A 25,290-nucleotide genomic window follows, 5' to 3' on the forward strand; every position below is an offset into this window, starting at 1 on the left:
ACACCAGTGAGGGAGAGGAGTTTTTAAGTTAAGGGGCAATGTTGGCACAAGAACAAATGGATATAAACTGGCCATCAATACGTTTAGCCTTGAAATTAGACAAACGTTTCTAACCATCAGAGAAATGAAGTTCTGGAACAGCCCCCTAAGGGGAGTAATGGGGACAAAAAGCCTCACTTGTTTTAAGACTGAGCTTGATAGGTTTATGAGGGGATGGTATGATGAGACTGCCTATAATGGCATATGCAACTTCTATTAGCAAATATCTCCAGCAGTCAGAGATAAGAAATGAGATGGATACTTACCAAGAGAATTATTTTCCAGGTGTCTGGCTAATGGTTCTCACCCACATGCTCAGAGTCTAGCTAATCACCGTATTTGGGACAGGGAAGGAGTTTTCCCCCAGGTCAGATTTGCAGAGATCCTTGGGGGGTTTCCTCATCCTCTGCAGCATGGAGCATGGGGTCACTTGCTGGTTTGAACCAGAGTGAATGATGGATTATCTGTAGCTTGAAGTCTTTAAACTAAGATTTGAGGACTTCAGTAACTCAACCAGAAGTTACGAGCCTATTACAGAAGAGTGTGGGTAAGATGCCGTGGCCTGCAATGACTATGATTATGATGGTCCCTTCTGGCCTTAAAGTCTGTGAGTCTAACCTTTTGTTTATGTGAACTTTTTTTTTTATTTTTGTTACCCCTGAAGGGGGTCCGGACTAGACATGACCTAGCCAGAGAGGTAGGTGTGAACAGAAACAGGCTGCTGCAGAACCAAAAGATCAACAGAGGGCGCTAGGGGCAAAGACTCTGCAATACCATGCTTGACACCAGGAGGCACTGAATGAAACTGCTTACAGTGCCAAAACTTTACACGCTTAACCTAATGGGACATTTTCCTGGAAAATCTGAGAAAGAATGGTTGAGCCATTTTTTAATTACCATATGTGAGGAGGATATAATATACTTTCTGGTGTAATCACAAAAATGGTTTCACAGTTTAAAGCTGTTTCCTAAGTGGGTGCTTTGAACAGTATGGATTGTCTCTAAACTACTAAGTTGAGGAAGGGACAGAAGTCTGCCCAGGGTGTGCGCATTTTATTTAAATTCTAAGGAGAGGATCTGTGAGCAGAAAAGAAAATAAACTTCCCATTAATTTGAAAGGCATCCAAGAGCTTTGAACCCAAAAAAATCTAAATTGGGCATATATGTTGAACCCCTTCCTTTTGCCCTCATTCATTTGTCTGTCTATATACTGCAAGCTCCTCAGGGCATGATTTGTCTTCTTTTCTGCCTCCTTTCATGCCTTCTTTTCTGTTTTGAAACCACATAGCACACTCTGATCACTACGAAAAAAAAATAGTCACTAATAAAACAACAACCTTAGTCAAACAGGAAGTCAGCTGAAGTTACGCCAGTTATAAATTTCGCAAAAAGAAAAGGAGTACTTGTGGCACCTTAGAGACTAACCAATTTATTTGAGCATAAGCTTTCGTGAGCTACAGCTCACTTCATCGGATGCATACCGTGGAAACTGCAGCAGACTTTATATATACACAGAGAATATGAAACAATACCTCCTCCCACCCCACTGTCCTGCTGGTAATAGCTTATCTAAAGTGATCATCAGGTGGGCCATTTCCAGCACAAATCCAGGTTTTCTCACCCTCCACCCCCCCACACAAAGTTGGACTTTGTGAACTTTGTGTGGGGGGGTGGAGGGTGAGAAAACCTGGATTTGTGCTGGAAATGGCCCACCTGATGATCACTTTAGATAAGCTATTACCAGCAGGACAGTGGGGTGGGAGGAGGTATTGTTTCATATTCTCTGTGTATATATAAAGTCTGCTGCAGTTTCCATGGTATGCATCCGATGAAGTGAGCTGTAGCTCACGAAAGCTTATGCTCAAATAAATTGGTTAGTCTCTAAGGTGCCACAAGTACTCCTTTTCTTTTTGCGAATACAGACTAACACGGCTGTTACTCTGAAACCAGTTATAAATTTGACGCACTATTTCACAATTAAAGCATTGGTTAATCTTATCTTCACCATTATGTTAACACTAGTCCATTTTATCTTCCTGACCCCAGCCCTTCCATAAAGATTGTTCTTTTTCAAAGGTAGAAAAGGTGTCTTTTATGTTACTCTTGTGATCTTCTCCATTAATGTCTGAACTAAATACAAAACACCAGGTTTTTAAAGCAAAGATACATACAATGGTGTCCTGATGAACCAAAACAACTGCTATGAACATTTATTAAATGAAGATATATAAAAAGGTACTAAACTAAATGCAACAGGAAACACAAATTCTCAGAAACCTGGAAAAGTCCTGCCCTTGATATTCCGTTTTCTTTCATACACAACCAATCAAAATATTAGATTGTCATTAATAACTGGTGTAGCATATGAATACAAAAAGAACCCTAAATTGCAAGACTCAGGACTTTTGTATTAAATTACCAGTTGTAATCTTACCTATGAACACCACCGCAGCGAAGAAAGATTTTTTCATTTATTAGTGCAAGGACGCAATTCCAGCTTTTCAAAGTAAACCTGGGTATGATAAATTTTACAGGTGGTTTAAGCATATCTCCATTTGTGAAAACACTGCCAAAAGACAAAAAAAAGCCATATTTCTTCAGTAGTGAAAGACATAAACAAAAGAAAAACTAAAAATATCAGTTGACAACCTTATGTAATCTGGATCGTTAGTAGTGTAGCCATGAAGATTTCAACAATACATTTTAAATCTTAGTCCATTTCATAAAACTCATCCATAAAAAGAAAGAATTGTATCCTTTAATATGTTTCTGTCTGACATGATGGGAGAGTCAGTGAAATATGTCCACTTGGAGAAGCCAAGAAGAATATAGCCCTTGAAAATTCAATTACTTTCTCTCCATATTGTCCAAAGATGTCCTCACAATTCCCAGAGGAAATAATGTACAATCCTTTAAAAGAGATAATAGAATCAATTGATTTCTTCACTGGTGCCCATATTAGAAAGCTGTTCCTACTCAACCTTTAAGAGTGGCTGGAATCACTTTTTGGCTGACCCCTCACTTCTTAGAAGGAGTCACAGTAAAGAATAGAGCAGTGTTGGTCTCTTTAAAAATAATGTTGCTATTTGGGCCATCAGCCTTATAGGCCCCCTCCACAAAAGCAGCCTCACTCTCTGCTGGGAAGGTGGCATTTTATATCAGCAGCAGGGGGCAGGGCCAAGAGTAAGCACTGGCTGACTGCAGAGAATGTTCAGGCTCTTGGTGCGGCTTCCAGTAACTCCAGTGGCCCTAGAACATTTTGCTGTAGAGGGGAAGGAGCACTTGTGTTTCTTCACATGCAGAAAAGCAGCATCCCTAGCCCACAAAATGGACAGAAACTCTGAGGAATGACAGAGGATGTGCTCCTTTGATGGAGGAGGAGGGGGCAGTCAAGGTAACCCATATACAGTGTGAAATGAGCTCTCCCCCTGCATAGCCACATAGTTGTACATTGATATTTCTCCTTACCGCCACACACTCCACCCAGACTTTTTTGAGGCATAGGTGTTCTTTTCTCTCAGAAGAACAAGCAGCTTCTGCTATCCCACCCCCACACACTTGTGCTGATTACATAGGGAGCAATTTCAAGGAGATAATAGGGTTTCTCTCCCTAGAAAGGGTGAGGGATCTTGCAGGCCAAAGTAGATTGAAACAGGAGAAGCTTTGACCTTCTCACCAAGGAAGAGGACCAGCTATGGGGGAGCGCAGCTTGGCTAACCCAGGGAGTGGAGAGAAAGCACCTCTCTTATTCAAACCAGCTAAATTAAAAAGACTAAAACTAGTCTATTAGTTCAACCCGACCGTCTTGTCTCTATAAAGCACAGATGGTGATTTGAACAACGTTTGAATATGTTTTATTTCCTTATTACTCTTCATGATGCCACTAACATTCTAATGAGATTTTATCCCATTAACAAAAATGATTAGTGCAACAATCCAAAACTGACTACATTTTTTGTGGACCTGCCTACATTGAAGCACCAAACCGTGCTACGTATCTGGTTCTGCTTAGCATAGTATGGCACATCCAAAATGCCAAAACTGCATGAGGCTGAACCATGCTTTACAACCATGTGGTGTACACAAGAATTGGCATCAGGTGACTGCAGCCTACACAAAAGCCCTAAAGCAGGACTGTCAAACTCCTCCTGTGTGGAGGGCTGAGTTACATTCGTAGGTATAGTTGGTGGACTGGAATATACACTTCGGCTGTTTACTATGTAAAAACAGATTTACGCAAGAGCAGATCTCCCACATTGTAAGTGGGAGGTTTGCACAGAGATCACAGATAGTATATGGCCTGTATGTAGCAACTGAATGTTCAGGGTCATATGCTGCGACTCTCACTCACAGTGAGTAATACCGACTCCATAAATGTTAGTCCTATTAAAACCATGTTTCCCTTCCCCTTTTTCTCTTCCCTTATTTTGTTCCCTTTCAACTCTTGTCTACACTACCACTTACTTCAGTATAATTTACGTCACTCAGGAGTGTGAATAATCCACACCCGTGAGCGACGTAAATTACACCAAAGTTAGTGCCGGTGTAGATAGCGCTAGGTCAGTGGGAGAACATAGCTATCACCTCTTGCAGAGGTAGCGTAATTAAGTCAATGGGAGAGCTCTCTCCCATCAGCTTAGAGAGTCTCCACTAGTTACAGCTTCCAGATCCTACACCAGTATATAGTAGTTGAGAGCCTGTTCTAACTCCCACCTTTGCTGTAAGTTCCATAATTGACCTTGCATCTGTGCAGAATGAATGTAGCATTTTGGAGAATGCTACATTGGGGCAAGAGGGGAGGGCTGGAAAAGGAGCCAGCTCTGCTAGCTTTATGCCAGAGAATTTTGCTACGCAAGAAGAATTCTCCACTGGCCAGCTATAGCGGGAGTTCAACCACTTTATGATGCCCAAGTGCTGAAAAGCTGCTGCAATACCCGTGAGACTCTACCTTCATGTTTCTCCTTCTCCATCCCAACACTGTTTTATTACATCACATGGGAACTTAGATTATAGGTCACTTGAAACAGGGACCAGGTACTAGTTACGTGTAATTCAGGGCACCTAGCATATGTTTGAACACTGTAATAATTAATTAATTGCCTATTATGAATGTATAAGTGTTTTATTCAGTTCAGCTTTAAATACCCTATGCACTGGGGCTTCCACCCATCCCTTTGACTTTTAATTTTCCTCATTATGCCTTTTTCTCCAAGAGCATCTGTGCACTATATTTTGTAAATACACATTGAAGTTACACATTGTGCCATAGTACAACTCCCTATATAGGTTAATACAACTCCCTATATAGGTTAATATTGTTGTATGGCCAATGCTTCTCATGAACTCTACTCTTAAAAAGTATAAAAAATAATAATCATAATTCCTGGGATGAATAATACAGTATGTCAAATTGCAGTCAAGAGCAGATATGTGTGTCCGGATGCCACTTTAAAACAATATTTTAAAATGAGAAAGGCTGGGTTTGGAAGATATTTGGGGCCATCTAGTGGAATTTTCAGTAAATTAATATAAAACACAGAGATCATGCATTAAAACAGTGAATTAGATTTACCAAAAAAGTGTTGCTATGGTACATTTTAAATACCATTATTTTCTGAACTATGTTAATGGATATAATTTTTACAAAATAAAATTAAGAACAAAATAGCCCACACAAGGGGAAAAGTGCCTGTTGGTGAGAAATATAAAACCATAGAATAATCCCGAACGATGATTTGGAGGGTCCAATTTAAATTTAATTTAATAATTTAAAACTAGATTAGACAAAGCACTAGAAAACATATAGTAGGGAGCAAGCCATGACTGTCATGGGAATGAACTAGATGACCTAATGGGTCTTTTTTATCTCTAAGTTCAGTTATATTAATGTACTCATGGAAAACATCCAATGTTTGAGAGTTATGTATATAAATAAACACCCTCTTCCTTTCTTTGAAGTAGCAATTCAAATCATACGTGATATCATAAATACTCTTTAGTCTACATTTTTTAATCTCAACTCTTTTTGGGTTTGATGCTGAAATTAGTTTGAACTGCTTTAAGGCTATGGAAGATTAAATATTTCAGCACTAGCTTGTTAGTTATATTTATCACCAGAAGCACAATACCTCTGGATTCTGAAAACTGCACTGGCTTCCTATTTACTTCTGGGTGCAATTTAAAAGTTATTGGTTTTGACCTCAAAAGCCTTGAATGGATTGGATCATGATTACATCTGAAACCACCTCTTTCCCCACATGATACCATAACAGATGAGATTATACAAAACTCCTGGGCTAAAAATCTCTTTATTTAATTGCATGGAATATGGAAGGCAGGGCATTCTTAGAGTAGGATCCTCAAATGGAGGTGTAAAATGAATTCTACATTTGCCAGAGCCCAAATCTGTTAACTTTAGGTCCTAGTGCAACCTCATTTATTTTTCCCAAGCTTCAACTAGGAAAGATAAATTCTTGGCAGAGGGTGATGATAGAGGCTTAATGATTAATTGGTGGGATTCAGATAATCTTATTATTGTCTTTTGGATTCTGTCACTTCTTGTAATTTAAATATTTGTACATGCATCCAGTGGGAACAATGGGCATTTTAAAAGTTGAAAAAATACGTAAATAAAATACATAAACTTTTAAAAGGGCTCTTCTTGGAATGCTCATCGCTTTAAGTAACCTATGAGTATTACCACTGTAGTTCTCTCAAATGGAACTTAAAGTGGCATCATATGTTAAGGCACAACGCATTTTTGGCTCTTCTTCTCCACATCCAGTTATTCCTTCCCCACTTCTTGTGCAACAGAACTGCACTGCTTCCACTGCCCGCAGAACATCACATTTTTAGTGGAGGTAGTGCAGCCATACAACACGCTTCCTTATTAACAACATATGGAGGGCAGTATATTTCACCACAGATCAATATCAAGTGTGACCATCCCTTTGGAACTCCCTCCTTCTGTACCCCTATGAGAATCTGCTCATTTCTGATCCCTCCATTCATGGCACTTCTCTGTTTTAAAAATCTATTTTAGTGATTCTAATACAGATTTTTTTAAATATGACTTTCATCCTAAGTGTCCTTTTACAATATTATCTGTGACACAAAAAAGCTACATCACATAACTCCCTAGAATATGTAATTTTTTTTCCAAAAAATAGTTTGCTGCAAAAAAAAAAAAAATCAATATAATTATAAGGAATGTGGTGCCCTCTTTCTCGCCCCTCGCTCCATCCCTCCACAATGATAAAGGGAGCCAAATTCTGCTCTGGCTCACACATGATACAAATTACATTTAAATTAATAGGAGCTACACAGTGTGTAAATCAAGACTGAATTTGGCCCTTCCAAATTACGTTTGTTGTACCTGGGCTTCATTATAAACATAATCTTTCCACTGAACTAGACATTTGGAGTTTTGCAGAATATTTAAAACCAAATCTAGAGTTTTGATTCACAACATACTTACTTGATATTACGTGGCTTATTATAGATCAGTTGCCACCTGGAAGGCACACGTATTTTACTATGAACTACTGGTTTAATCTGCAAGAAAAATAAAACACACATTATGCGGGATGTTTAAAACATTTTAATCTTAAAAGTGCTGCTCAGTTATATACATGGCAGACCCAGGTTCAAATGTTATAGAGTCATAGAGCCATAGAGTTTAAAGCCAGAAGAGACCACCAGATCATCTAGTCTGCCCTCCTGTATCTCAAAGGCTACAACACCACTAAACCCAACAACCAAAATTAGACCACAGTATTATAGACTATAGGAGACTACACTATTATGTCCACAGGCAGTGAACATGAGGGACCAATGTGCACCAGTGATCAAGGCCTCCACAATGGCAGGGAAATGATTAAGTGAGATATACCCAGCCCACACCTACATACTGCAGAGGAAGGTGAAGAAAATCCCAAGATCATGGCCAATCTGACCTGGGGGAAGATTCTGTCCAGATCCAACATATGGCAAGCAGTTAGACCCTAAGTATATGAGCAAGAACCAGCCAGCAAAGCAACTGAGAGAAAGAATTATTGGTGCCAACTCAGAGCCATGCCCTCCTCCCCTTCCGAGTCTCATCTCCAGTTTCCCGATATCACCACTAGCACCGCGCCTTATGGGGATGAATGGTTATGAAAATCAATACCCCAGTAAAAGAAAAAAGGTTTTCCCGATCCCAAAGGGCCAAGCCCCAGACCCAGGTCAATATACCAGTCAGATCTTACCCACAAATCACGCTGTTGCAAATCCTTTAGAATCTAAAATCTAAAGGTTTATTCATAAAAAGAAAGAAATACAGATGAGAGTTAAAATTGGTCAAAGTAATCAATTACATACAGCAATTGCAAAGTTCTTGGTTCAGGCTTGTAGCAGTGATGGAATAAACTGCAGGCTCAAATCTGTCTCTGGAGTACATCCACAGCACAGCAGCAAGATGGAGTTTGGAGTCACATGGGCAAATCACATGTCCATGCATGACTCAGTTCTTTACAGGTAGAGCAACCATTGCTCACATGCTACCTTGAACGTTCCCAGGAAGATTCCTCATATGTGGATTGGAGTCTCCCAAGGTCCATTCTCAGTTAAGTGTTTGGAGTCTCCCAAGGTCCATTGTCAGTTAAGTGTTTCTTGATTGGGCACTTAATCTAAAGAGTCCCTTCTCAATAAGCTGGCCAACTGCTTCACTAGTGCTACTTAGAATCGAACACATTGAGATACAAGTACATAGCCAATATTCATAACTTCAAATACAAAAATAATAGACACATACAGACAGCATAATCATGACCAGCAAATTACAACCTTTTCATAGACACCTTATTTGACCTTCTTTATACAAGATTTGGTGCAACTATAGGACCTTGGTTGCAACAATGATCTATATGGTCACAGTTCATGTCAATAATGTCTCAACATTCCCTTTACCATTTATTTCCATTAATTTAATTATTATTTCCTTCTCAATTTGTTCTAATTTGTATACTACTGAGGTCAGACTAACAGGTCTGTAATTGCCTGGATCACATTTTTTCCCCTTTCTTAAATACAGGTATGATGTTAGCTATATGGTTCTACCCCTAAATAGATAGATTTATTAAAAATCCTTGCTACAAGACCAGCAATCTTATGTGCTAGTTCTTTCAGTATTCTGGGATGGAAATTATCCAATCCCCCTGACTGGAGTACATCAAGCTCTTTAAGATTTTCTTCCACCTGAAATTTCCATTTCTAGACACTAACTTCCCTCAGCCATACTGCCTTCACGCACATGTTCCATATTATCATCCTCCCTGAAAACTGAGGCAAAGTATTCATTTCATTTTTGGGCCATACTTAGATTATACTTTAGCTCCGTCCCATCCAATGGTCAGATTCTGAAGAGCATCATTTTGGAGAAACTGTCGGAGGCTCGAAGAGCCCCAAGTTTTTCATTGCTTTACCTCTCCCATCCTCAAGGCTTAGTGTCACCGCCATCCCGCATCCTTCCGGGAGAGGATTCTGTTCAGAGACTGCTGACACAGTTTGATCAACCAGAGGGATCACTGTCAAGTGGCATAATAAACTCCTTTCCCTGAGAGACTCAGCAGCCTTTCCAAGAAGTGAGAAACTGGGACTAAGACTCAAACAGGGTCTCACACAACAGTTCAGAATATAGTAATCACAGCAGAACACGGATACTAAGCTGTCCTGATTTTTCAAAAAGCACCCCCACACAAGTACTTAAAAAAAAAAAGAGACCATCATGTAAGTATTTGCATATTGACTCCCAACTGCTTGAATTTGAATTCTAGAGCCAGTTTGGGATCCTAAGAACATGTAACAGCAAACTAAGGAGACAGAAGGAGTAACACTAACAGGGCACCCAGTAATACATACTCAGATCATAAAACTGCAAGTGCATCAAACCCCTTGAAAGCTACCCACATGAACAATGGCTGGAAACAAAGTGCTAAAAGTCACAAAGAAAACATTAAGAGAGATACATGAGGATTAGCACACAAACACATTAACCGAGATACCAGTGGCCAAATTCTGCATTAATTTATAATTAAGGATGCGAGTCTGTCACGGAGGTCACGGATGCCATGAATTTCCTGGATCTCTGTGACTTCCACAGGTGCAGCGGCCGGTGCAGCTGACCCCAGGGTCACCCCAGCAGCTGGCCCCGGAGCTAGCTACTGAGACGGCCCCAGGGCCAGCTGCACCAACCGCTGTTGGGGCAGCTCTGGGTCCACCACTGTTGGAGCAGCCCTGGGGTCAGCCACACCGGAGCTGGAGCGGCTTGAGGCCAGCTGGAGCGGCTTGAGGCCAGCTGCTCAGGCAGTCCTGGGGCCAGCTGCACCAGCTGCTGCTCAAGTGGCCCAATCCGGCTGGCCCCAGGGGCCATGGAGCAGCAGCGGTCCTGGGGTGGCCCAGGAGCAGCGGTCCCGGAGCAGCAGCAGTCCCAGAGCGGACCCAAAGTAGTGGTCCCCGGGATCCTCGGAGCAGTGGGTGGCCGAGGGGCAGTCAGCTTCCGCCGCTGGAGCAAGGGCTGGCCATCAGGCCTATTTATAGTAAAAGTCATGGACGGGTCACAGGCCATGAATTTTTGTTTATTGCCTATGACCTGTCCATGATTTTTATTAAAAATACCCATGACTAAATCTTAGCCTTATTTATAACCTACGCAATCCCAATGCAATTAATTACTTTGCAGGGGCTATAAACCATTGCAGAAGTTGGCTCTTCTCTTCCAAAGGTTAGTGAAAAGACAAAAAAGACAAAAACTGATTCAATATGCAGACCATAACAGTATATTTACTTATGCTTTGAGGATTGCCTATGTGGGTGTGTATTTACTAATATCACTGAGCAATAAAACTATGGAACGATCTTCTGTATGACTGTGTCAAAATATGTGTCATAAATATAAGGGGAAGGGTAAACCCCTTTGAAATCCCTCCTGGCCAGAGGAAAAACTCCTCTCACCTGTAAAGGGTTAAGAAACTAAAGGTAACCTCGCTGGCACCTGACCAAAATGACCAATGAGGAGACAAGATACTTTCAAAAGCTAGGAGGAGGGAGAGAAACAAAGGGTCTGGTCTGTCTGTCTATATGCTGTTTTTCTGCCGGGGATAGACCAGGAATGGAGTCTTAGAACTTTTAGTAAGTAATCTAGCTAGGTACGTGTTAGATTATGATTTCTTTAAATGGCTGAGAAAAGAACTGTGCTGAATAGAATAACTATTTCTGTCTGTGTATCTTTTTTGTAACTTAAGTTTTTGCCTAGAGGGATTCTCTATGTTTTGAATCTAATTACCCTGTAAGGTATCTACCATCCTGATTTTACAGAGGTGATTTCTTTACTTCTATTTACTTCTATTTCTATTAAAAGTCTTCTTGTAAGAAAACTGAATGCTTTTTCATTGTTCTCAGATCCAAGGGTTTGGGTCTGTGGTCACCTATGCAAATTGGTGCGGCTTTTTATCCAACATTTCCCAGGAAAGGGGGGGGTGCAAGTGTTGGGAGGATTGTTCATTGTTCTTAAGATCCAAGGGTCTGGGTCTGTAGTCACCTAGGCAAATTGGTGAGGCTTTTTACCAAACCTTGTCCAGGAAGTGGGGTGCAAGGTTTTGGGAAGTATTTTGGGGGGAAAGACGTTTCCAAACAGCTCTTCCCCAGTAACCAGTATTTGTTTGGTGGTGGTAGCGGCCAATCCAAGGTCAAAGGGTGGAATACTTTGTACCTTGGGGAAGTTTTGACCTAAGCTGGTAAAGATAAGCTTAGGAGGTTTTTCATGCAGGTCCCCACATTTGTACCCTAGCGTTCAGAGTGGGGAAGGAACCTTGACAATATGAAAACAGACTTCCAGTCAATGTTCTCGGTTAACTGTTTTATAACACATCAGGAACCACCTGTGACCACTCCTCATCTATTAACATTTAATTTAGTGCAGTAGGATTCACAAGTGTGCCCTTTCCCCTTAAGATATTGCCAATAATGGACTGTACTCAATTTTGAAGTTTTTCAAGTAAAACACTGAGAAACATCAAGCATGTTTTGTTGCTTGTGTTGTAATAATACACAAACAATAGTCCTCATCTTGCCAACTCTTATTACCAGGTACAGTGTTTACTACCATTACTCCCACTATCCATTTTAAGTACTTTTATGGCACCCATTACCAAAGTATCTTGACACCTTCATAGTCTTTAATGTGTTTATGTTCCCAAAATCCCAGCAAGACAGGGAAGCGCTACTACAGCCATTTTAGAGAAAGACAACTGAGGCCCAGAAATGCTCATCTACACAACAAAGTTATAACCTAAGGTGTGAATTTAAACCAATATAGTTACAACAGAATAACTCCCTAGATGGACACTCGAGTATGAAAGTGCCTTTTTTCAGTTTAGCTTGTGTCACTTTGGAAGGGGTTTAAGCTCAACCAAAAAACCCACACTCTTATTCTGAGATAAGTATGTCCACCTGGGGATACCACCAGTATAACTGTATCAGTTTAACAACATTGGTATAACGGTTGTGCCAATATTTTAAAAGGATAAGTGAGATGACCCGGATAACTATAGGTCTATCAGCCTGCAGCAATTTCTGGTAAAATAATGGAAAGATTAATAAAGAATTAAAGAAAGGTAATACAATGAATGCCAATCAAGATGGGTTTATAGAAAATAGACCCTGTCAAAGTAATTTGAATTTTTTTCTTTATTACTTTACAAGTTTGGTTGATAAAGGTAATAGTGTTAATGTAATATATTTTGACATCTTTAAGGCATCTCACTTGGTACCACATGACATTTTGATTAAAAAACTAGAACAATACAAAATGAATGCGGCACACACTGAACTCGTTAAAAGCTGGCTAATAGAGAAGTCTCAAAATGTAACTGTAAGCAGGGAATCTTGAAATGGGTATGTTTCTAATGAGGTCCAGCAAGGATCACTTCTTGGCCCTATGCTATTTAACATTTTTATCAATGGCCTGGAAGAGAACATAAAAATCATCATTGATAAAGTTTGCAGATTACATAAAAATTGGGGGAGTGGTAAATAATGAAGAGGACAGGTCACTAATACAGAGAGATCTGGATCATTTGGTAAGATGGGTGCGAGCAAAAAATAAAGTGTTTTTAATATGGCCAAATGTAAAGATATACATCTAGGAACAATGAATGCTGGCCATACTTACATGATGGGGAACTCTAACCTGGGAAGCAGTGACTCGGAAAAAGACTTGGGGGTCACGCTGGATAATCAGGTGAACATAAAATCCCAGTGCAACACTGTGCCAAAAGGACAAAGGCAATCCTTGAATGCATAAAACAGGGGAATCTTGAGTAGGAGTAGAGAGATTATTTTACATCTGTATATGGCACTAATGTGACCCCTGCTGAAATACTGTGTCCAGTTCTAGTGTCCAATTCAAGAAAGATGTTGACAAATTGGAGAGGGTACAGAGAAGAGCCACAAAAATGATTAAAGGATTAGAAAACATGCCTTATAGTGATAAACTCAAGCTATTTAGCTTAAACAAAGAAAAGGTCAAGGTGTGACTTGATTACACTCTTCAAGTACCTACATGAGGAACAAATATTTGATAATACGCTCTTCAATCTAGCAGACAAAGTTATAACACAATCCAATTTACACTCTTCAAGTACCTACATGAGGAACAAATATTTGATAACACGCTCTTCAATCTAGCAGACAAAGTTATAACACAATCCAATGACTAGAAGTTGAAGCTAGACAAATTCAGACTGGAAATAAGGTGTAAAATTTTATTAGTTAAGGTAATGCCATTGGAACAATTTACTAAGAGTTATGGTGGATTCTCCATCCTGGGCAATTTTTAAATCAAGACTGGATGTTTTTTCTAAAAGATATGCTCCAGGAATTATTTTGGGGAAGTGCTATGGCCGGTGTTAAGGAGCTGTCCAGAGTATTTTGGGGTGACCGACTGCGATAGGGTTGGTGAGGTCTGAAGGCATGGAATAATAAACAGTGCTTAATAAAATGATGTAGTACACATAAATATGGATTTATATACTAGTTTTATTTATGTACGGTCATTTGAGTTATTTTATTCACATAAATATAATAAAATGGTTTTAATGGATAAAATGAAACAAATAATTCCCAAAAACTAAAATGAAAAATTATAAAACAATGTCATGGGGCTCAACTTATAACACTGAGTCCAACAATCACTTCTGGGTTAGCCATTACCTTAAGGGCAAAGCCCTAAACCAGAAATCATGAAGGAATCACTCCTGCAAACACAATGGGACTACTCACATGAGTAAGGACCACTCATGCAAAGGTTTTGTGGACTAGGCCTGTAAGAGATTGGGGCCTGTCTTATAGTACCCTCTTCCAGCTGGACCCTGGCTTGCTCTTGCTGACCCAGTGCCTTCCCTGGGTGAACTCTGCCGGAACTGTCTCGTCGAGTCCAGGGAAAGTAGTTTTCAGCATGATCAGTTGTTGTGGTTTCTTTTTCCTTTTATTTCAAGTCTCCTCAACAAACAAGATCAAAACTTCCCCAAGTCTGTCCCTAAGCCACTCTCTGACCTGGGAAGAAGTGGGAGCACTTGGTCACCCAACTGGAATTCCCTGGCTCTATCCCCTTTATTATACTGGCACAGTCCATCATGAGTCATTCCCTGTTGGATGAGCCCAGGTTGCCTGCAGCGGTAACATACCAGAGCCATTCACAGGAGGGCAATGGTGGTTCCTTGAAAGCCTGGGACTTTGGAGCCCCTGTTCTGGGTGTAGGGTCCCATGGGTGGGGTAAAATTTTGGTAGATTCTCGCTGGGTTGGTAGGTTATCATCTCTCGCTGCCTTTCTAAGTGTGGCTAGCTGACTGAGAGTCTGGCCTTCCCACCTGCAGGTAATTCAACCTCCAGAAATCTCTCAGTTGTCTCGACCACCTCTGCCATGGATGCGGGCCAAAACCATCGAACCCAGGCTTGTACCAGCATATGTGTAGGTATTGTTCTAGGCCAGTGTTTCCCAGACTTGGGACGCTGCTTGTGCAGGGAAAGCCCCTGGCGGGCCCGGCCAGTTTGTTTACCTGCCGCATCCGCAGGTTCGGCCGATCGCAGCTCCCAGTGGCCGCAGTTCGCTGCTGCAGGCTAGTGGGGCTGCAGAAAGCATCACGGACCAAGGGACGTACCGGCCGCCACTTCCCACAGCCCCCATTGGCCTGCAGCAGCGAACCGCGGCCAGTGGGAGCCGGTCGAACCTGTGGAATCGGCAGGTAAACAAACCGCCCTGACCCACCAGAGGCTTTCCCTGAACAAGCGGTGTCCCAGGTTTGGGAAACACTGTTCTAGGCCAATATTGTCAATAAGTTCCACCATAGTCTCGGCCTCTGGGTTTAGTTATTGGGTAATCCCAGAGCCACTGACCTACTGCCCAGGGGCATGCCCCATTAAGGAATGTCTCCAACCAAAATATCTTCCAATAAGCTTCTGTAGAGAGACCAGGGCAGTCCATGATGGCAGCCTTTTGCATTGCATAGGATTGTGCTTCATCCACACTCAGTGACCAATACACTGCTTGGGCCTCACCAGTGAGTTATGGGACCAGTTACGCTGCCCAGGAACTCTTCTCCCAGCCCACTCGAAGGTAGGTCAGGTAGGTCTCTGGGTCATCAGGTGCTGCCCATCTTGGTCAAGGTGAGACTGGGTGAAACTCTGGGGCAGGTCCATCCCTCCATGGCTGTTTCTGTCTCACCACAGCTGCTATGAGATTAAGCAGGCCATATCTACTTGGAACAGTCTGTTCCACTCAAGCTCAGATAGCTGGGCTTCCTGCAAACATTGCTGAGAGGCCAGGAGTACCTTCTGGGACTGGTGGTTCCTTTCATTTTCCACCTGCTCTTGATTCACAATCATCTGGAGTATCTCCTCCACGGCCCTTCTTTATGAAAGGGGTTCAGATCTACAGGTACTATATGTAAGAGATTGGAGCCTGTCTTATAACTCCTTCTTCTGGCTGCACCCCAGCTTGCTCTTTCTGAGCCAGTGAACTCCCTGGCGGAATTCTACCTGGAATCTTCTCACTGCGTCCAGGGAAGGCAATTTCCAGCAGGGTCAGTTTTTGTGGTTTCCTTTTTGCTTTTATTTCAAGTCTCCTCAACAAACAAGATCAAAACTTCCCAAAGTCTGTCCCTCACCCCCTGTAGTTCCTCAGTCCAAAGATCCTGGCTCTTACCTCAGAGCTTTTGATAACAGGATTTCCCCAGTCTCCTTTCTGTCCATTTTTGCTTCCAGGAGCAGTTCTTCCCAGCAGTAGCTCCAGCCTCTAGTAGGTACTGCAGTTCCTCCTTTCCGTTTCCTGCTACTCTTTTTATGAGGATCAGCAAGTTAAGCTGCAGGTCTATTCCTGCAGGTGCAGCAGGAGGGGCTAATCAGCCAGTCAACCCACTGCTGGCCTCTAACCTCAGTCAAATAATAACCCTTATACCTTCACAGGGCCCATAATCTGTATATGGAATTTCAATGAACAACTATTCCTTAGGGAGCTGGAACAGTGGTTTCACTTTCAGAAAACACTATAAACTAGGAGACATTTTGCAAAGCATAATGGGTGACAAACAGAGAATACAGAAAATGTAGCAGTTTAGATTAACTGTTAAAAACTAGGTCAGAAGCACGATTCAGAGAATTCATCAGTTGAATTTGAACTAAGGTGTTTCAGTTCCTACAGGAGTAAGAGCAACTGTTTGTTGTATTTTTATTACTTTTCTCCATGGCACCAAAAAGCAATAATTGACATTATCCTACTCAGTTTCACTACTTCGCCAGCTGCACCATAGCGAGGCACACTATGCCAGAGCTGCACATGAATGATCCTACTCTGCCACTGGGAATGCTAGCCTTTCCCTCCCCCTTCCTCCTCTTCCCTGACAGTAGCATATGTTCAGTACTGAGGACCTAGCAGAAGTAAAAATCAAAACCAAAGTAGAATTGCATCAGTTCTACCTTACCACGCTCACTAGTGCTGCTGGCAAAGTACCAAAAGCAGGAGTGGCACAGACAGTTTTTCCAGTCAAGGATCCTGGGCTTAGGTATGAAAGCGACTGGCAACACAGAAAAGCCTCTGATGATATATAAGGGTATGATTCTGTCACAGAGATCACAGATTCTGTGACTTTCCGGGACTTCTTCCACAGTGGCAGGGCTGGAGCAACTGTCAGCCCCAGGGCCACTGAAACAGCAGCCCCAGGGCTAAAGCAGCACCCGGGACTGGGTCAGCCTTCCTGGGGCTGAAGCAGCAGCAGAGCGGCAGAGGGGCTACAGCAGCTGGTCAGCAGCCAGGCCCGACCTGCCTGAGCAGCAGTCTCCAGGGCGGCCGGAGCAGCAGTCAGCCCTGGGGCTGCCGGAGCAGCTGGCGAGCAGGCTGACCTTTGTAGCAGCAATCCCCTGGCCACTGGAGAAACAGCCCAGGGCTGAAGTAGCGGCTGGGGTTGGGTCAGCCCCCCTAGGGCTGCAGGAGCAGCAGCGGGTGTGGAGCAGCTGCCGGAGGTCAGCTTCCCAGCTGTGCTCAACTGTTATTCTCCCCAAGGGTATTTTTAGTAAAAGTCAGGGACTGGTCATGGGCTTCCATAAATTTTTGGTTATTGCCCACAACCTGTCCCTGACTTTTACTAAAAATACCTGTGATGGATTCTTAACCTTAATGATAAACATGTATAGCACAGATTCTCCCAGAGGACTTTTAACAAACAATATTAAAGGGATGCAGTGGCCATGTGTAAGAAACCACAAATTTCTTGTTATCATGTGTCATATTTAGCCTTCCCTTCCCCCCTCTCCTTCCGCCTCAATGAGTGCCATTACAGCCCAAGGTAGAGCACATGTTAACTACTTGTGCAGTGATTTTTTTCCACTTTTTAATCCCCTCCTGTTCAAGGTACCAACCTCCAAGTACTGTTTGAACCCTGAGGCTTCAGGAGAGACAACTACCACTTCAAACAAACAAACCAACCAACCTACAGAACCAACTACATAAGCTAGCAGCAGGGGAAGCCTCTTATCCCAGAGTTGAAAGGATGGGTTGCTGGGGCAATATGCAGCCTAGCTCTCCTGCTTTCCCACCTCATGAGTCTCCTTGCCCATGTGGTACCCACAGGACAGGGTGATGGGGGCAGAGATAGCTCAGTGGTTTGACCATTAGCCCGCTAAACCCACGGTTGTGAGCTCAATCCTTGAGGGGGCCATTTAGGGATCTGGGCCAAAAATTGGGGATTGGTTCTGCTTTGAGCAGGGGGTTGGACTAGATGACCTCCTGAGGTCCTTTCAACCCTGAAATTCTGTGGGCTGTTGGGGCCATGTGCTGGGTCCGGGAGTGTCATGAAGGGAACCCAAACTGGCTTTTTTCTCCAACCCTCTACATACAACATAGTACTGGTAAGTGTTAACAATTCTCAAAGAAAAGGTTGCAAGAATCTTTTATAATTCAAAATGTTGGGCAAACTTTATATCAGCTCCTCCTGTAAGTATTTGTTGAGCGCAAACAGTGGGCTCAGTACTACATAAAATGAAAAAGAAAGATGTAATCCCCGTCATCCAAAAAGTCTTACAATCTAAATCGAAACCTACATGCAAATTTAACAGCCCCAGTGAAGTACTGGGCTCCCTCACTTACACACCAAGTGACAAAACTGGGCTCTGCGTGATGTAGACCTTGCTAGGCTCGTGCAGGTTCTGATTCTGAGCTACGCAGCATGTTGAGGAGTTTAGAACATTAGGATGATCTGGAATGCTGTTGCGAAGGTGATGAAGGGACTGAAGAGGTGAAGAGAGACTTAAAATACACCAGACCAATTAATTTGTCTGTGGATTGGACTTTTGAAATTTTTAGCCAAAGTCGAGGTAAGTACACTTTCTAAAGCTAGAGATGTCCCGGCATTTCTTTGCATGTGACCAGAAGTTACGTGTACCTTGAAAAAACTCTGTGACAATGGTCTTGATCTTGCCACTTTCTCCTTTGAGTATTCCTTTCTCACCATGTTTCGAATGGCATCCAAGGATTAAGAGAAATTTCCTAGAAGACTCTAAAGACTCCAAGCACTGGCAAATTAATCACAGATCCCCTGGATCTCTGCATCTGTATCCTGGCTGTCAGGGATCCATGGCCCAAAAGAAATTAGCCACAGATCCAACTGTGGCAACTATTTTTGGAGAAGAGAGGGCTAAGAGGTCCAGGAGGTGGGGATTCATGTGTCCGTTTGAGTTAACACCACTTGCCCTATTGTGTCTGAATTTAGCATGCTACCACGCTATGCACTGCGTGCAATACCAGAGCCCATAATGCAAAATACAGTAGCATGAAAAATTCAAAATACAAGATACAGGAAACAGGTCTGCATGTGTTTGCAAAATGAGTACTAAGCCTACTTGGCCCACCAGACGATGAAGACATGAAATGGCAGCGGTTGTATTTCCAACTCCCCTTTTTAAAGGAGTAATAAATAAATAGTGGGTAGAGACTAAGGATTTGTCACGTAGAAGTTTACAGATTTGAAATCGAAATCACCCTTTAATAGTTTTGCATAATCTCTCCTTTAATTTTTCTAGTCTTCAATTCTCATTTCTGTCTCACTTCCATGGAAGGTGCAAAGTAAAGAAAACATAACATAAGAACACAGAAATGGCCATACTGGCTCAGACCAAAGGTCCATCTAGCCCAGTATCTGGTCTTCCGACAGTGGCCAATGCCAGGTGCCCCAGAGGGAATGAACAGAACAGGTAATCATCAAATGATCCATTCCTTGTCACCAATTTCCAGCTTCTGGCAAACAGAGTCTAGGGACACAATCCTTTCCCGTCCTGGTAATAGCCATTGATGGACCTATCCTCCAAGAATTTATCTAGTTCTTTTTTTAAACTTGTTACATTTTTGACCTTCACAACATCCTCTGGCAAGGAGTTCCACAGGTTGGCTGTGCTTCATGTGAAAAAATACTTCCTTTTGTTTGTTTTAAACCTGCTGCCTATTAATTTCATTTGGTGACCCTACTTCTTGTGTAATGAGAAGGAGTAAATAACACTTCCTTATTTAATTTCTCCACACCAGTCATGTTGACTCTTCCCCAACAAATTATGTTCATCTAGGTGTCTGACAATTTTGTTCTTTACTATAGTTTCAATCAGGTTGCCTAGTACTGAAGACTGGCTTACTGGCCTGTAATTGCCAGGGTCACCTCCGGAGCCCTTTTTAAAAATTGGCATCACGTTAGCTATCCTCCAGTCATCTGGTACAGAAGCTGATTTAAATGATAGGTTACAGACTAGAGTTAGTAGTTCTGTAATTTCACATTTGAATTCCTTCAGAACTCTTGGGTGAATACCATCTGGTCCTGGTGACTTATTACTGTTTAGTTTAGCAAGTTTGTTCCAAAAACCTCCTCTAATGACACCTCAATCTGGGACATTTCCTCAGATTTGTCACCTAAAAAGAACGGTTCAGGTTTGGGAATCTCCCTCACATTCTCAGCTGTGAAGACCGATGCAAAGAATTCATTCCGTTTCTCCGCAATGGCCTTATCATCCTTGAGTGCTCCTTTAGCATCTCTATCGTCCACTGGCCCCACTGGTTGTTTAGCAGGCTTCCTGCTTCTGATGTACTTAAAAAAATTTTGCTATTACTTTTTGAGTCTTTGGCTAGCTGTTCTTCAAATTCTATTTTGGCCTTCCTAATTATATTTTTACACTTCATTTACCAGAGTTTATGTTTCTTTCTATTTTCCTCATTAGGATTTAACTTCCACTTTTTAAAGGATGCCTTTTTGCCTCACACTGCATCTCTTACTTTGTTGTTTAGCTATGGGGGCTCTTTTTTGGTTCTCTTACTATGTTTTTTAATTTGGGTTATATATTTATGTTGAACAGCCTCTATTGTGGTGTCTTTAAAAAGTTTCCATGCAGCTTGCAGAGATTTTATTTTTGGTGCTGTACCTTTTAATTTCTGTTTAACTAACCTCCTCATTTTTGTGTAGTTTCCCTTTCTGAAATTAAATGCTACAGTGTTGAGCCACTATGGTGTTTTTCCCTGCCGGGACTAGCTGCTCCAAGAAGCAGTCATTTAAGGTGTAGAGAAACTTTATCTCTGCATCCTGTCCTGAGGTCAATATAATTGAAATCCCCCATTATTATTGAGTTTTTAATTTTAATAGCCTCTCTAATCTCCCTGAGCATTTCACAGCCACTATCACCATCCTGGTCAGATGGTCTGTAATATATCCCGACTGCTATATTCTTATTATTCGAGCATGAAATTACTATCCATAGAGATTCTATGATACAGTTTGGTTCATTTAAGATTTTTACTTCATTTGATTCTATGCTTTCTTTCACATATAGTGCCACTCCCCCACCAGCACAACCTGTTCTGTCCTTCAGATATATTTTGTACCTTGGTATTACTGTGTCCCATTGATTATCCTCATTCCACCAAGTTTCTGTGATGCCGGTTATATCAATATCCTCATTTAATACGAGGCACTCTACTTCACCCATCTTATTATTTAGACTTCTAGCATTGGTATATAAGCACTTTAAAAACCTTTCACTTTTTAGCTGTCTCACATTACATGATGTAACTGAATGAGACTTTTTTTCATTTGACTGTTTCTCATCAGATCCTACCTGTATTTTATCATCTTCTCTTCTCTTTACTAGGATGTAGAGAATCTCCATTAGTAGATCCTCCCCTAAGGGATGTCTCTGTCCGAACCACATGCTTTTCCTCACCTGTCGGCTTTCCCCCAGCCCTTAGTTTAAAAACTGCTCTACGACCTTTTTAATTTTATGTGCCAACAATCTGGTTCCATTTTGGTTTACGTGGAGTCCATCCTTCCTGTATAGGCTCCCCCTTTCCCAAACGTTTCCCCAGTTCCTAATAAATCTAAAACCCTCTTCCCTACACTATCATCTCATCCACGCATTGAGACCCTGCAGTTCTGCCTTTCTAACTGGCCCTGCACATGGAACTGGAAGCATTTCAGAGAACGTTACCATGGAGGTCCTGGACTTCAATCTCTTATTTGGCCTCCAGGATTTTTCTCCTATCCTTCCCTATGTCAATGGTACCTACATGTACCACAACCACCGGTTCCTCCCCAGCACTACACGTAAGTCTATCTAGACGTCTCGAGAGATCCACAACCTTTGCACCAGGCAGGCAAGTCACAATGCGGTTCTCCCGGTCATCGCAAACTCAGCTATGTTTCTAATGATCGAATCGTCCATTACTAATACCTGTCTCTTCCTAATAACTGGAGTTCCCTCCCCCGGAGAGGTACCCTCAGTGCAAGAGGATACCACAACATCATCTGGAAGGAGGGTCCCAACTATGGAATCGTTTCCCTCTGCTTCAGTTGGACGTTCTCTTTCCCTGAGACTTTCAATCTCCTCAACAGCACAGAAGCTGTCATACCAAGAGTGGGACCGTTCTACTGTGTCCCGAAAAGTCTCATCTATGTACCTCTCTGTCTTCCTTAGCTCCTCCAGCTCAGCCACCCTGGTCTCCAAAGCCCGTACACCGTCTCTGAGTGCCAGGAGCTCCTTGCACTGAATGCACACATAGGCCACTTGCCCATAGGGTAGGTAATCATACATGCTGCATTGGGTGCAATAAACTGGGTAGCCCCCACTCTGTTGCTGGACTTCTGCCTTCATTCTCTTTTTATTCCTGAAGCTCGTTCCTTTGTTGTTGTTTTGTTTTTATCGGGGGGTGTTTTTTGGCTTAAGTTTAAAGACGTTTAAGAAATGTTAAGTGTATCTAGCCCTCTCTCATGCTCCCCCTGTAAACTCCTTTGCAAAACTGCCCTATTAGTCACTTCTGTTTGCTAGCTCTTCTGGTCACTAGGAGCAGGCTTTTTGAAGCCGTGGTCTTCCAGAGTAGCCTTCAAACCTTCCAAGCCTTCCTGAGTAGCCCTGGTCTTCCTGAGTAACCATATCCATGTTAAATAAAAATGTAATATGGATATGGGTTAAGCCTTTTTATTTTCATCTTTGGATGCAAATCCTTAACCCTATGTTTATGGGTTATTTTTGTAACAGAAATTAATATCCCTTAAATTCTAGCTATAGATTGCTTACATTATTTATAAAGCACTGTTATCAATCAATGTCACCTGAAATTAACACTTTCAAATACTATTAGGTGCACAGCCTATAAAAAAAGAGAAGGTGCAATAATTACTGTCTGTTTGGTAAAAATTCATAAAATTTGTTCTTTGAGGCAGTCTACAGGTAATGGAGAACATAGTGATAGAGACAAGAAAATCCATGACAAACTGCAAGTGTGATGTGTATCTCAAAGGTAAGTGCACGAATCTAAAATTTGGGACAATTAATTTTAGGCACGTCTTGTTCTTCATGAGCATCATGACTGTACATTATCTTTTCCGATAAAATTGCAAATGAAATCTTTAACTACTTATTTATTTAGGAAGTTTTAATAGGTTTACAAATCCTTACCATGTAAATATTGGATATAAAACAATAATCATTACAATAGTGAACCTTTGTTGAGAGAAACACATATATAAACTGTATGGTATTAAGAGTTGGAGAAATTGTGGCAAGAGAGATTTCAAGGATATGTCCAGTGATTAGAAAGTATTGGAGTGCAATCTTTTTTTATTTTTTTTGTGCTTCAAAATTTTCCTTATGAAAGAAACAAAGATACTGCCAATTAATAACCTAAGTCCTGACAATATGTTAAAAGGGTAGTGTTAAGAGTTATATACTTACCACCACTACCTTCCGTCGTCTTTGTGGTTTTTTTATGCTTATATGAATATAACTGCAGAAGGGGGAGAAAAAGGAAAATTAGACAAAATATATTCATCTGTTTCAATAGAGTAGTAATTTCATAAAACATTTAACCAAGTTGTGACACCCTTAATTAGTGACAAAATATTGCAGGTTTTAGTCAGTTTTGGTATATTTTATAAATTGGGAGGATGGGCTTGTGGTTTAGGCACTGGACTGGGATTCAGTATATTTAAATTTATTCCATGGCTCTCCAACAGACTTGTTGGCAAGTCATTTAACCTCTGGACCTTCGCTCCCCATCTGTAAAGAGGAAATAATACTCCCGTCTTTTCAGACTTTGTCTGTCTTGTCCATTTATTTTAGAGTGTAAATTCTAAGGGGCAGGGACTGTGTGTGTATACAGTGCACAGCACAATGGAGCTTCAATCTCATTTGGGGTCTCTGGATGCTTTTTATTTTTTAAGATGCTGATATTGTAAGTTCAAAAGAACACTGCTGAGTTATTGAGTATCCTGCAAAGATCCTCTCCATGATCTTGAGTCGGAGTTGAGAATGCACAACACCTCTCCAGAAGATTCTTCAGCAGCTTGTATGATTGGGTCCTAAATTTGAACTACTCTATTTTAAAACTGTTATAAAATCCCATACGGATTCCAAATATGATGTTCTTTATTTGTTTTGTGGTATTTTGTTTTGATTTGTTTTGTGTTATTACGTCATCTTCTCCAATGCCAAGTTTTGTTCAAAAAGCAGCTGTTATTTAGAATAAACAAAAATGTTTATGGGCCCACTAATGGCACTATAACAGCAGTTATCTTACACTCTTGCCAGAAGTGTGTCAACATCAGATCTTTGGACTTGATAAGAAACTATATAAATTGATTTCCGTTAAAAATTACTATGTGAATTTCAGTTTCACATTCAAAATGCAGGGAAAAAATAATCAGTAGTGCTCAGTTATGTCCCTTTCAGTTACTTGCTGTTGGAACAACAAACAATAACGCAATTTTGTTCATGCACAAACACCCAGGCAAATATGGGTATTCATACAAACTGCACCTATTCTCTGTGAGTTTCTGCAAACAAAAACATGCTCACAGATGTTTTTTTAAAAAGCACAATCAAGACTATAAACACGTCTGATCAAACAGTAATTCAGAATTCAAATAAATGTTCTTGAGCACTTCTTCTACAGCATTTAACCAGCCCAAATCTTCTCAGGAATAATTTCCAGTTTCCCCAACCAGCAGCAGCAACCACAGCTGGTGCATGAAATTTGTGCTGCCTACAGTTTTTCAGTGAAGCTGACTGGAATCTTGTTAATTTCCCTCTGTTCTTCCTTTGCAAAACTAGGAGACACAGCAGAAGCAGTGGAGTTGTTTGAACATCTGGAATCACAACTCCATCATTTCCATTCAAGCTCAATATAGAGCATAACAT

At 41.4% G+C, this 25,290-nt stretch overlaps 1 protein-coding gene across 2 annotated transcripts in view; it reads right to left on the reverse strand.

The window, feature by feature from the left end:
• The window catches only part of DCDC2C (doublecortin domain containing 2C), a 107,623-nt gene that overhangs the window by 80,692 nt on the left and 1,641 nt on the right, over window positions 1-25,290 (reverse strand). For both annotated transcript variants that reach the window (XM_084623925.1, XM_084623924.1), the window contains exons 2-4: window positions 23,827-23,878; window positions 7,517-7,593; window positions 2,474-2,605 (exon numbers count right to left, since the gene is read on the reverse strand). In XM_084623925.1, coding sequence (XP_084480051.1) covers window positions 2,474-2,605; window positions 7,517-7,593; window positions 23,827-23,878 — 261 coding nt within the window. The remainder of the gene's footprint in view (window positions 1-2,473; window positions 2,606-7,516; window positions 7,594-23,826; window positions 23,879-25,290) is intronic.

Source organism: Lepidochelys olivacea, assembly GCF_965140295.1.
Source record: "Lepidochelys olivacea isolate rLepOli2 genome assembly, chromosome: 3".
Lineage (NCBI taxonomy): Eukaryota > Metazoa > Chordata > Testudines > Cheloniidae > Lepidochelys > Lepidochelys olivacea.